Consider the following 14,437-nt stretch of genomic DNA (forward strand, 5'->3'; position numbering starts at 1 on the left):
GTGGGGTAACCTTTTGAATCTTAGTCTAGAAAACTAACTACAGATGCCTGCCAGGCTGGTTCTGTGGGTAAATGCTCTGCACTGTGGGATAGCTGGATTCAATTACTGCTCCCAGTTTGTGGTATCGGGAGCCACCTGTGCGCAGGGAGAGCCTGTGTAACTTTATGTGGGGGACTGAGCCGTCTGTCCCAAGAGGGGAGCCTGCTTAGTCCATTGAAATAGTTTTAAGTAGATCCAAAAAGAATACTGTCTCTTTCCTTATCATAAAAAAAAAAAAGGTGGAAAGGCATCATGCATTTTCCAAAACTATATATTTTGAGGGAATGAAAACAGAGGCATCTCCGTGTAGATGTTGAATGTGATTTTAGTAAGTCAGAAGTCTTTGTCCTTACCTTAGATTGATATTTCCAAACTCATTCAGTAATACTACAGCCTGATTTCATACAGAGTTAAGGACTTTTGTGATTTCAAGACGTTTGATCTTTCAGAAAGCTGTAATTTGTTCAGTTGATACATCTGAAGACATTCCCTAATATTTCCTAAGCAGTGTCTGCAGGCACTACTCAGCCTCCCCACTGACCACATGAGACAGAATATTGATCCTGAATGTCCTTAACCACCTTTCTGAAATAGCACAGTTACTGAGGTAGCAGTAGAGATTACAAGACCTCCAGTGTAGGTTGGTGATGTGTAAGATGCTACTAAAGATTGTGGATGCATAGATCCTGTCTCTCCCCCCAAGTCCTTGACTTTCTGGCTTGATGAAAGATCTTACCTGTCCACCAGATCATAATAAAGACAACGATGTACCGCTGAAGATTGATTCATGCATGGTGCAACGGTGCCCCCTATGGAAGGTGTCCCTGTTCTAGATCCAAGGAAATTATGCTACCTTTTATCTTCATTCCTGACGAGATTTGTGTGCACCAGTTAGGAAAGATTGTAGGCCTTTCTGTCCTGTGATCTCTTTAAGATGCATGTTATTGTATGCATGTTTTTCAGTGTGCACTCTGTTCAAGACACACACTAAGTACTTTAATCAAGTGGTTCTATTCAATTCGGTATCTGAATCTCTTCATTTTATGAAGAGGTTGAATAACCTAACAGTGTTCACACAGTTACTATCTCACAGACATGATTCCACCCAGGTCTGCTGACTCCACATTGTACTCTTTACTGCCACACTGCTTCTCAAGGTGCTTTAGACATACTACAAAGAGAAGTAAAAGGGAATTTGTAGGCAGGCTCTGTTCTTACAAACATCCAGAAAATGATATGCATTTCTCCATAATCTAACTAATTCTGGTCTCAGAAATAGTGACTGTCTAGTAAGTGACTGTCTTATGATTTATGTTTGCTGAACCAGTACAATAGTTACTGTGATTTTTTTATGCTGGTAAGCATTCTTCAGTCTTTCAAGAAAGTTTTATAGATATATCCATTTAAAACAAGTTCTCATCACTATTCTCTTGAGGGTAGCAAGGATCAGTGTTAACAAATACCATAGCCCCATAATGTAGAGCCCCCTACATCTGGAAGAGGTATTATTCCTGCAGATACGATTACAGGTACATGGCACAGAGAATAACTTATTCACGCCAGACATTGATTCCTGCATTTGCCCCCAGTCTGATGCAATCTGCCTGGAAGGCGTGCTGAGGTATATACATTTATTTCACTGTCATTGCTCTCAGTACACAGAGTTTTTCTGTTTGAGGTGCGCTCTGGTGATGGAAGTCGTAAGTGTGTTTTGAGCTCATCTTGTGTCAGGATGCACAAGGATGTCAGGAATCTAGGGTCATGTGGGTGGTGGTGCTGGCGTTAGTGGTAGCAGTTTTGAGGTAAGTGGTCCCCAAGTGTCAGCAGATGACAAATTGGGACCTGAGGAGGATTTAAGAAATGTATAAGTAAGATATGGACTCAAGTAGAATAACAGAAACTCAGATTCACTCTTACATAGTTTATGTATTCCTCAAATAACCCTCAGGACTATTTACCCACATGATGTGAGTGCTCTTGTCCCACCGTGTTCTTTTTAATTAAATAACCAGCATAGCTTTTGTCATGAGATTACAGAGTATACTATTTATTGATTCACTCCTAAAAAAGCTACAGGCAAGAGTGGCTCATTGCTGCAGTCTGTAACCTATGATATGTTTTGCTTATTGAATTTCTATTTGAGTTTGCTAAAAAGCTTCATGGTCCCAGTTTTGCTTTTTGAATTTCAATGTGCAGAATTAAGTTCCTCTCTGGAATATAATACTAAAATTAAAAATTAGCTTTTTGAGCCAGAATATGGGTAAATCAGGGATTATTTATAAATCATTAAATTTCCTTCAGAAGATAAGATAACCAAGAAGCAATGATTGCTTTTTCTATGGAATTAAACCTCACTTTAATATAATTCCATATTGCTAACCTCAGATACCCTACCTATCAAATGTTAATGAAAGTTTGTAAACTTTTATAAACTGAACTAAACTGAATTTAATTACATTTTGAAAACGGGCACATCTACTCATACCGTGAGCTGTATGTACTTCTGTTTCTGAAGTAGCAAACACAACTTTGCCTGAATTCTCAGACACAGAGTCAACAATTTAGGTCAGTTTTGAGTAGGCCAGTAAAATGTTTTTAATTATATGGAAGTATCTCTAAACTACATACATACATATATATTAAGCTATATATGTATGTTTAGAGGTATTTATACATGCAATATACATATATTCAGATATGATAATTTATATGAAATGAGTTGTTTAGTTATACTCACAATTTGTAGATAGTAGTTCACAGCACAGATTCATAAATGTATTTAGCTGAAAGTTTAGGCCTTGAAATCCGTTCTGAAATCTCACTCTGAAAAGGAGGCCATGCACAAGCCTAACAGCCTCATGTGTGGAGGAAGGGGCAAGAAAAATGATACCATACCTGCTTTGTCATGTTTTTTCTTTTTCCTTTTAGGGGGAACAGACTAAATTTTAAATGGTCAAGGTGATTTGGAAATTCACTTTTCAAAACAAGCGTGTTTCCGATTCACTGATAATCACAGGTTTTAAACATTTAAAATACCTTAATGAATCTATGTAAAATAGTCTATGGATATTTATAACTAAAGCCAGGTACATTATGTAAATGTTACATGTTAGCTTTGCGATGAATCCCATGCTCTCTTCCTCTTCAAACCTTGCATTTGTATAGCATTTTACTGATGTCAAAGTAATTTCACATACATTATCTTAATTGTTCCTCATGATAATTAAATGTGGCATAAATATTATCTTTCCGATTTTACAGGTGAAGTGTGCTTAGAGAAGTTGCTTTGCCCAAGGTCACACATGTCCAGGTTCAGAGTTTCCCTACTAAAGTTTCCTCGCTGCCTCTCTACAATTATTTTTCATATTACTGTGAATTAATCAGTCTTAGGAAGGGAATAGCTCATCCTATTAGGAGATTAAAAAAAAGATTCCTGTGTGGCTTCATCTGGAGGGTTCTGCTCCAAGGTGCTTAAAAAGGTCAAAATGTCTGGACATAAATGAAATCTGCCCCTCCTACCATCCAGCTCTCCTCTTACCTCCCATCTCCATGGGCTTCCAGAAGTTGGCAAGAGAAAAGGAGAGCAGTGTAAATGTCATGTGTGTCCTGCTCTCTCACACAATTATACAGGATGATTTTAATTCTGCAAAAAAAAATAAATAGAACTTGTTAAAAGTCAGTATTTTAAAGCTCAATACAAATTCATACTATAGGAATTTTACAGGCTATTTTACAAAGGAAAAATACTCTGATATTTTATTAGAGAACAGTAAAAATGTTAAAGCATAGAATAAATTATATTTGTCACTTTGAACTCATTAATCCTTTATCCAGTGACTTAAATATAGTATGATGAACCCTGAAATTGTTTTTTTAAAAAATCATGAAAATGACATGAAGTGATGTCCTGTTGTGCGAAACCCCAAGTACCGCTGCTAGTCAGTCTTTAGTTGAGATTTTTAGTAAAAATTACTTTTTATTATTAAGAATTTTTTAGGTATAAACATATTAGTTGTATTTTGTAACTCAGTAGTCTTGTTTAGTGCCCTTTGTTAAAAAAAAAAAAAAAAGTATATCCAGAGGAATATACTTAATCAATTGAGATATTTATGCCTTTTTCTTAGCAGAAAATGTGGAAAATCTCCACCTCCAATTCCTATTGACATTTGTTCTACAACCATATGGCACTTTTACTTGTGGTAGAAAAAAATATATATGTTGTAATAGAAGAGCATAATTAATCTAACAATTGCTTCAGTTTTCTATCATCTCTGTAAATACGGTTTTATCCAAAGGCATTTGACTTGATTTTTTTTTTTAATCTGTGATGTATATTTTAAAGTTTGCTCTTGTGCAAAGGACATTATTGACATAGGTATGGGTTCTCTTCACAAATGAAATTCTAATATTTTCATATATATACATATATATATATATATACACATACACCTAGTAGGGTATGTAAAACAGAAGATATATAGATAGATTCAGTCCTCAACAGCCCTATGATATAGGTACTATCATATATATCTTATTATATGATAATAAGTCTTTGTTGTTATTGCTATTATTATTATTATTATTACTATTTTAATATTAGGAAGTACTACCATCCTAATTGTATCTTTGCATGTGAATTCATGTGACTGAGGAAATAACTAAAAATTATCTTATTTCCACCTCCTTCCATTTTTGCCAAAATAAGATATTTAATTAAAGTCAGCCAATCAGTAGATTGAGTAATTAAGATCAATAGATTTTTTTTCCTATAGATTCTTTTAAATTGTTATTCTAAGTAAAAAGGAACTTTTGTATGTTGTTTGTAGTACATTTCACAGCTGATCATACTAGAGAAAGGTTTTAATTGTAGTTTTCCCTTTTGTACCAAGTCTTAGCACTCAGAAGCTGGCAAGAGCATTCAGTTGAAGCACTGACAGCTAGAATCTTGAAGTTGGATGGGACCTTGGAGGCAGCCTTGTCCCACCTCTCCCATCAGCCAAGAGTTTCATTCATAATTTCTCTGATGTGGTTATCCAGTTGCCAAGGACTTTCAGTGATAGGAATTTCACATCTTGTCAAAAAAATTATTCATTGTTAGACAACTCTAGTCATTTGAAAGCTCTTTCATATTTGTAGTTGAAATCTGCTTTTCAGAAACTTCACCTTGTTGCTCTCTGCTCTGTTTCCTGAAGCATGTAGAACAGGACTGCTCCTTCTTCCATTTAATTGCTTTAGAAGTTTGACAATGGGTTAATATGCTCCTTTACTCCTTTCTTCCAGGTTAAACATTCCTTAGATGATATGTTTCCAAATATTTCTCCATCCTAATACTGCTCTCCATCTGTCTTATCAATGTCCCTCTTGAGAAATGGCACCGTGGACTGAACAATATAGTTTTCTTAACGTGAATTGACCATCAAAGACTGCAGTGAGACTGTTCCCGCCTGTCTGTGGGACATGTACATCTGTTGATACTGCCAAAGTTTGCATTTGCTTTTTTTTTTAAATCTAAATCACAGTTTTGGCTTATATATGGAATGTGGTTATCAAAGATTCTCAGCATATTTTTATGAGTCACTGCCAAACTGAGGTTTAAACTTCTGCAATTAGTTTTTGAAACCTGAATGCTCAACTATACAGTTACTCTGCTACGTTTCATCTGGCTAGTATCAGTCTATTGCTCAATATGTCAAAAACATTAAAATATTGATGCTATCCATGTGTTAGCTTTCTCTCTCGGCTATATGACATCTGAAAATTAAAATTTAATATGTATTTCTTTTCCATCTTCATTCATGCAATGCATAGCACTGTGATAAAGGAAAGAAACCCAGTATTGGGTCTTGTAGCACACTAGAGATTGCTTTCCTGCTCGATAAAAATGCACTACTAAACATTTTCTAGGAATAGTTGTTTTACATATTTGAATCTGTATTACCAAACTCTAATACAGATCCCATATCTCTGTCTTTTCCATTAAGGACTATTTCCAAAATCTGAATATACTCTATCTTTACTATTTCTGAAGCTAACAAGGCAGGTGGCCTTATCAAAAGAAAAATGAGAGTGCTTTGTCATAACTTGCTCATTGTGACCCACCTATCCTGGGGCTGTGATCACCGCTGCCTTTTCTCTAGAGCTTACAAACTGTCTATTTAATAACCTTTTCTGGAATTTTGCCATAATGTTCATAAGTTCACAGATCTGTGTTCCAGAAGGCACATTTGTCCTCATCTTTTTTTGCCCTGTGTTTGAAGGCATTAGTCATTTGACCCTCCCATCTCTGGCATTCCTGTCTTTCAGTAGCTGGGAAGGACGTTTATGTGGATTGTGAGCATGCAGGAGCAGGGCAGAGGTGGGAGGGTGCCCCTGTGAAGGTGCTCTAGACCTGAAACTGGTCTCTAAAGTGAGCAGGAAGGCAGAGAAGGGAAGTATTAGAAGATAAAAGCTGGACGGGAACATCAGAAAAAATGATGAGAAAGCCACTGGCAGGGAGGGCCCTCAGTGGGTGCCACAAGTTATTTGTCCAAGAGGAAATACTGTGTTTGGAATGGGAGGATGGAGGTGGTCTTGGAAAGCAAAGGACACCAGAATCCAGGATGGTAGCTGCATCCAAGGCCTCCTTGACAACCTGTAATGGGCTACTTGAATGCGTATTTCATCTTTAAAGGCCCCTCTTCATGGAATTTATTTTAGTCTTTACAGTTTTTAACTCATTCTTCAGTTGTTCTGTTTCCTTTGTTTTTTTTTAGTAATCGATAATCTTTTGCAAATATTTACACATACTTGTTTTTACTGGACATACAGACTTTACATTTTGAAGCCCCTTATTTTTATCACCATCTCCTTCCCCCATGCACACCCATCAGTCTTCAGCAGCTTCTGACCAGGCTGTTTGTTTCTGAACATTTTCTATGAGGAACGGCACTTTGAAAACATTTGTGGCCAGTGTCCTGGTGATAATACAGACCTATGGATAGATTCCCACACAATTTTTACAGCTTCCTGCCTCTCTTTTGTCAGCTCCTTCAAACCAGGGACGTTGTCCGATCTCCTCAGTATTGCTCCGTGCAGGGCAGATGCTCAGCAAAGAGGGGATGATGGGCTCCTCCTTTCACACCTCGGCCTTTTCAAATTTGAGCCCTGAGAGAGTTTATTCAGTAGCCACTTATTTTGGTCACTTTCATAATTAATAATGACCATAGTTGGAATTTAGTTTTTCAGAGGCTTCCATCACCTTCGAACTATATTTCTAGTTACGGACTCATGGAATCATGGCAATCTTTTCACTAAACTTATTTCTGCAGTGTGCTTTCCTAACTTACAGTCTGGGTGTCTGCCTGCTAGTCCTTTCTAAGGACTGATTCTAATACCACCAATGGTATTAATTTTTGTTAATTTCTGTCACCTTGATAATCCAATTATGTTGACATAACTAAGTAAAAAGTCAGGTGTATCAAGCATTTTTCAGCTATAGAATGAGTTAGCAGATGTTCAAAGGTTGAAGTGTCATTTCTGCCAGCTTCATAATCTCTATTAAGACAGCATGGTCCACTTCTACCACTTGATTGGGAGGTAGGTAGTCTCTTCCCATAACAGCATGGCTTCCATTTGTTTCCTTTTACCCATATCCCGCTGTTTTCAACCATTTAAAAAACAAAGAGCTTTAACATATTGTTTCATACTCCCTTACTCTCTGTTACACAGTTTCTTCAGAACAAGGTCTACTCTGTGTTCCAGTTGAGTTTTAGTATCCCTGTTCTCTCTAAGCACTCTGGTTGGGTGAAGGAAAACGGGATTATGTCCGAATCTTTTCCAGTGCCATAGAGGGGAAGAGCTCTAAATGCGCAGGAATGAAATCCAGGCTGTTTCTCAAATTTGCTATTGACGCTTCTCCACATTACTTAGCGTGTCTCATCCCAGTATCTTCTCCTGCAAAACGAAGTGAAAAGATAAGATTGTGTTTGAGGTTTCTTCTAGATCTGAAGTCTTTCTTTGGTTTCGTCAGAGAGAAGTAGCTGCTGCCTCCACATCTTCTAAGGCTACTTAGACCCTACAATAGGGGCTTGCCTTTAATATTTAGAGAGGACTTTTGTACCAAATAGTTTTCGGACACATAACAATGATTTCTCAGAAGGGTTTCATAAAAGCAACATTTATCACTGAAAAGGTGTTTAATAACACCTTTTAATAAATGTTAAATAATAATGCACTTAACTTTAGGTACATTGCATCCTCTTCTCTCTGTGTTAATATCTTTAATTGGATCCTGTAGCAGGGGACTTGGACTTAATTTATTTCAGGTGATGCTATACTTATACAATTATTCAGTTGACTTAATTAGAGATTTAATTATATTATTGCCCTAAAGTGCTATATCAGGAAAATAAAATGCAGGCTTATAATTCACTTTTTTTTTTTATCCTACAGCTAATGTGTTTTTCATGTTATAAAGGCCAGAGTGGGCATACTGGCACTTCTGAGCACATCCTAAATGGAAAGTTCTACCTATACATCAATTTGGAATTTGCCCAGTCAACATGTAGGTGAAGGCAAAAGTGGAAAGAATTTTTTTTTTCGATTATGGTCTTTTCTCTTGCAGCTGTTAGAACGAAGGTCATGGGTCCAGTCCCTCAACCTTCCATTCAAGCCTCTCTGGTTCTGCAGCCCTATGACCAGCCCTGTAACAGGTGGTCCTGGGAGGCAGCACCTGTGTTTCTATACCTACAGCCCCGACTATATACCCAGGTCATAAAAGTGCCCAAGAAATGCTTGCTGAAATTAATTTGATTGTCACAAAGACAACTCATTGGAAGTATGGTTAAAACAGTATAAACTTAAAATAACAATTTTAAAGTACAGTAACTCAAAAACATGCCCCAGTGAGTGAGGTATTCCTGAATCTGGCTAATCATTGGCATGACCTTAGAAGCCTTTTTTTATAAGGCTTTATTGAATCCATTGCCAGGGATGAGGCCCTCAGCATCTGCATTTTAGAGCTTCCCCAATGAATCTTATGATCAGCTGAGTTTAGGAACTCTGGCTTAATGTGTCTTTTGTCACATTTATTTACAAAGGGCAAGATTGGCTTTTTTCAGGATAAGCTCATGACCTATTCTAATTTATAATAAAAATAAGTCTCATTTATTTTCTATTAATTATAGCTAAGGGATTTCCTTTGAGCCAGCAGTTTATGTTTAGTTGGTGGAAGTGTATACAGAAGTCTGTGAGGAATAATACCTTCCCTGAGGGACTAGATTACTGCTGAGTCCTGAAATGGGCATTTTACACTTGGAAGCTATCAGTCCTTGGTATGGGAAGTCCTGTGAGCCTAACCCTGTGGAGAGCAAATTGGAGTATTAACAGGAAGTACAACAGTCATTGGGGGAGAGGAATTAACTCTTTTAGGGCTTGAGTAACTTTTAGTGATGTCCAACTGGGTGCTATTTTGCCCTAACCTGAATTACCCTTCGTTGTATAGTTAAATATGATATAGGTCGCCATCAAATATTGAGTTGAGCCTGGCTGAATAAAGTTTATAGAGTACCAAACTAAGTGTAGCAATCAGAGAAACGGAGAATGTAGAACGTTGTACCACACAGCTTGGTCCTTTCAAAACGGCAGTATCATAGGGGGAAAAAGTTTAAAGTGTCATAACAAATTAATGCAGTGTGTGAACCAGAATTCCTTACAGTTTAGAGAGAAGGGCTAAAAAAAAGGCATTTGGGAGCCAACTAGGGAAATTTGCATGTGGACTGGATATTAGATAGTAGAGTATTACTGTTAACTTTCCTAGCTGTGATAATAGTATTCTGGTCATGGGGGAGAATGTTCTTATCTTAGGGTCAAAACAAGGGTGAAGCATCCTGTAGCCCGTGGTGTGTCCAAGTCAAGTCCCACCAACTCAGAGCCTATCGTTAAATATTCAAGAATTTTGTGATTCTACAACCCTTAATAGCTTGAAATCAGCCATGATGGGAGTATTTATACTACAGAAATCTGCACGTGCCCCAGGGAGGGCTTCTTCCCTCCTCTGGAGAGCTAATTTACCATCATACCCATGCTAACAGCTTACTTTCAAATGATTCAGAAAACACGCACATACAAGTAGACAGAACAAAAAATAACAAAATATTAATGGTTGTTGAATCTAGGTAGAGGATCTGTGTTCAGTAACCGTGCTAGTCCAGGAGCCCACAGACTTTTTCTGTAAAGGCCAGAATGTAGATGTAGATGTTACAGGCTTGCAGTCCATACTGTCTCTGTGGCAGTAGCTCAGCTCTGCCGCTCTGCCGTCATAGCTCAAAAGCAACCACAGACAATAACACTTAAATGAACAGACATGGTTAGGTTCCAACAAAACTTTATTTAGAAAAACAAAGGGGGCCAGATTTGGCCTAGGGCCGTAGTTTACCAACTCTTGTGCTAATCTTTCAACTTTTAAAATATTTGATGATAATCAAAAATTTTAATAAAGTTCTTAGGTTGGTTTCCAGAGCCCTCCTGATCCCCTAACACCTGCAAGATACATCACACCAGTCTGTTTCCATTCCCTGGACACTTCGCTCTGGTCTTTTCTGTGCCTTTGCTCAAGCTATTCTCTTTTCCTATAATTTTCTTGCTACCGTGACACCATAACTACTTATCAACATTCTCAAGACGTGCCTCAAATCCCACGTACCCTGTAAGGCCTTCTTGAATCTCTTCTAATCAAAATTGCTCTCTCATTTCTCTGATCATCTGTAGTCCTACATTTGTGCCTTGGCTTTGCTGCTTTTCGCAGTATACCCTTTATTAGTTCCTGATCCATAAAGCAGAGAAGGTTCTTTATACTCTTTATACATAATAGGTGCTCAGTTAATATTTTAAATTGAAATCTAGTCATGCAGGTATCCACATGCCTGCAGGTACCAACCTAGAAATCCCAAGTAGAGAATGCTGGCCTGTCTAATTTAGATTTGGAGGAATTAAAGATAATAAAAATAGGGGCATGTTCTTTCTTTCTTTCCTTTTTTTTTTTTTTTTAAATCTTTAAGGCTGACCTGATCCAAGTTCAGCTACCTTTGAAATTGTTGTATATCAAGCTAAAATAGACTTGATCTTGGTCGATTGGACCCTTGGATGGAGAGCTCTCTGGTCAACGGCTTAAGGGCTGAGGAGGAAGAAGAACTAAGTCATTCTGAATACCTATAGTGTTTTAGACACTATCAGGCACTCTGTGCTGTCTCATATAGTGCCCTCACTAGTCCTACAATGGAGTGGTGTTATCCCCATCTAGAACTCAGAGCGGTTTTGGCCTCCCTCAGATTATAAAGCTAGAATGGGAGTTTGAACCTGGCGACCTCTGACACCCAGCACCATTTTAGTGCCTTCAAGCATTCAGTGATGGCAGGAGACCAGGGAACCCCAGGCTGAAGCAGTTCCAAAGTTTATATGCAGGGAGGAAATATCTTTAGAATACTGAGCATCTGGTGGAGTATAATATTGAGTGCCACTGGATGGGTGTTAAGAAAACTGGCTTCTGATCACAGCTTTGTCACTATCCAGCTATGATCTTGGGAGAGCCACTGAGCTTTTACTCTGAACTTCTGTTCTCTCATCTCTTTAATTAGAAGAATAAAGCAGGCAGGTTAATTCCTTTATTCCTTTATGTTTCATGCACTATCCAGTAGCACAGTCTAATGAAGAGATATACAAGTGATAGAGAATTAAGATACAACACTGTGTAATAATGCTGCACTCCACATATGCACAGGGCACGCCAGGGCCCCAAGGAAGAAGGGCACCTAGCTCCTTAGGGTGTCATCCTCGCTGAGTTCATTCCACCCAAGTGGAATTTGGGAAGCTTGATGGGGAGAGAGGAGTGTGTGGAGACTGTCTCAAGGGAGCTGATAGCTGCAGGTAGTTTCCCTAAATAATGATGAAAGAGAGAAAAGGGGAAAAACAGGCTGGGAAAGAACTAGATAGGGAAGGGACTTCCACGCCTCATGAAAGTGCCGGGACTTTATTTTTTTTCTTAAGGCTATTGGAAGGCAGTGGAGGGTTTTAAGCAAGATCACATTTGCATTTTATAAAGATCTCCTTGGCAGCGTGACGGATGGAGTCCAGGAGCAAAGAACTGGTGGTGGGAAGACTCTTTAGGAGGTGATTGCAAAAAACAACCCAGGCGAGGCATGATGATAGCCTGAACTAATGTCGTGGCAGTGAGAGTGAAGAGCAGAGGATAATTTGAGAGCTCTGTGTGAGACAGAATCGCTAGGACTTAGTGACTGCATCTGTCAGGATGGCCACAGACAACCTCACAATCTCTGTGGCTTCAGACAACAAAGATGTGTTTCTTGCCCACACTGCCTGTCCTGTGCGGTTAGAGAGGCACCATGGTGCTCACTGTGGTCACTCTGGGATCCAGCCTGAGGATCTCCCATGTGACTGGTTGGTGTACCAGAGGGGAAGCTCTGGAGGGACTCAGGTGGACGGTTAAATGCTACAGCCCAGAAGTGACGTGCATCATTCACAGCTCGTGGACTAGAACTTGTCACATGGCCCCACCCAACCTATGGGGGCCAGAAAGTTCAGTCATGGCTGAGCAACACTGGTGCTGCTGTGGTGCCTGACCGGATGCAGGAGGACTCCTGGGTTTCTGGTTTAGGGAGTGAAGCAGACATCAGAGGTGTTCACTGAGAAAGAAAAGATGGAATCTGGGCAAGGGGAAGTAGACAGACCAAATTATTAGAATTATTTTTCAGCTCTAAAATATAGCCATTGTATTGGGCCTTTCCAGTCGTCAAGGAGAGGGATTCGAAATCAACTCTGTTGGCATGAATTGACTTTATTCTTTACAGTGTTTTAATTCATTCTTCCCAAAGTCTTATAGCTTTAAAAATGTAGTGTTCAGATCTAATACTATGTATCTTTCTTGAATTTTCATATAGACTATTGTGTCAACACACAGTATTAAAAAATCAGTTATTAACTAGGATGTTAATGAAGCCTTCCTCACAAGAGAGTATCAGGCTGCTGAATTCAAAATGCCAGAGATGTGAATGCCCTCTGCCTTCATCACCGCCACCCTCCAGCAGGGCCCATTTCTAGGTATCAAGGGGCGGGAGTTGGGGGAGGAGGTGTAATTAGGCTGATTGGAGCCTATTGTGCTGCTCTGGAGGGCTGACACCTAGCAGCCTTAGGGAATGTTAGTGCCTCAAAATCATTGGGGAATGATGTCCTCTTTAACCTCAAAAGAATGTAGCAGATACAGTGAACCTATACTGTTTCTCGCCTTCTTTGTTTTCTACCTCCCTTCCCCAATTTAATTGTTAAATTTAAAAAACTGACTTTTATTGTACATTTGTTTCTTAACAGTTGCGAGAAACAATCAAAGCTGGCAAAGGTGTGACTTCAGCTATTGACCTGTGTCGTTACCATGGAAACAAGGCACTGGAGGCCCTGGAGAGCTTTCCTCCCTCGGAGGCCAGAACTGCTTTAGAAAACATTGTGTTTGCTGTGACCAGATTTTCGTGACACCAAATTGAAAAGACACTATTGTTCGTTAGCTGAAAAAACTGGGGAATGAGGTGATCAGGAGAGCTTTCATGATGGAATATCTAAATGTGTAAATGACTTTAACAACATATACTTTTTTTTCTTTTTATCACATTGCTAAATGAATACTGCCTTCTTTTTTGGAACTGCTACAAACAAAATTAGAAGAAAAAAAGGTCAAGCAGTTTTCAGTTGTCATGCCAGAAGCACACTTGAGGCTGCAGTAGCAGAAATAATTAATGAGATTCGCTCCTGTGACCTCAGCAAATGGACAGGAAATAAGTCCTTATTGATTGGACTGAGCCAAGGATGGCGCCAGGGCGGTGGCCCGTGGTTTTCCTTCTAGAGAGGACAGAGCAAGCTGGAAGCTGCAGGTGTCAAGAGAAACACTATCAATGCCAGTCGGGGAGGACTGTCAGATCCAAAACGAGTGACCAATTTGTCATAACGGAGGGTAGTTCAGTGAGTGAGGAAAAAACTTGCTTTGTCTTCTTGCAGTTATGTCTCTGTATTTATAGATACAGTATGAATATACTTTGTGCTTCTTGGTTTTTGTAAGATTGGGGGAGGGGAGCGGAAATTGCTGAAAAGATAATGCCAAATATTTGAACTAGGAGATTAAAATGTTATCAAATGTTAACTTGGTTATAATAGGAATTGCCTGTTTTTCTTTCTGGAAGACCGAATTTTTTCCAAACACATTCCAAACCACCAAACTTGTGTTTTGGTTTTTGTTTCTTAAACTGAAAAAGATGCTTTTTTTCAAGTAAATGTGCTGATTTGTGATACTTTGGTATAGAGAATACCTTTAATTTTTACAAGTGTCAGATATATAATTATTATACTGAGGAATTCATTG

The 14,437-nt window shown here is 38.7% G+C and overlaps 1 protein-coding gene across 2 annotated transcripts in view; it reads left to right on the top strand.

Annotated features, from left to right (window-relative positions):
• Positions 1-14,218, top strand: part of PDSS2 (decaprenyl diphosphate synthase subunit 2) — a 185,201-nt gene extending 170,983 nt beyond the window's left edge. For both annotated transcript variants that reach the window (XM_010989617.3, XM_064486811.1), the window contains one exon: positions 13,399-14,218. In XM_010989617.3, the coding sequence (XP_010987919.2) occupies positions 13,399-13,557 (159 nt within the window). In that variant the 3' untranslated portion in view covers positions 13,558-14,218. The remainder of the gene's footprint in view (positions 1-13,398) is intronic.
• The last annotated feature ends 219 nt before the right edge of the window (positions 14,219-14,437 follow it).

Source organism: Camelus dromedarius, chromosome 6, assembly GCF_036321535.1.
Source record: "Camelus dromedarius isolate mCamDro1 chromosome 6, mCamDro1.pat, whole genome shotgun sequence".
NCBI lineage: Eukaryota > Metazoa > Chordata > Mammalia > Artiodactyla > Camelidae > Camelus > Camelus dromedarius.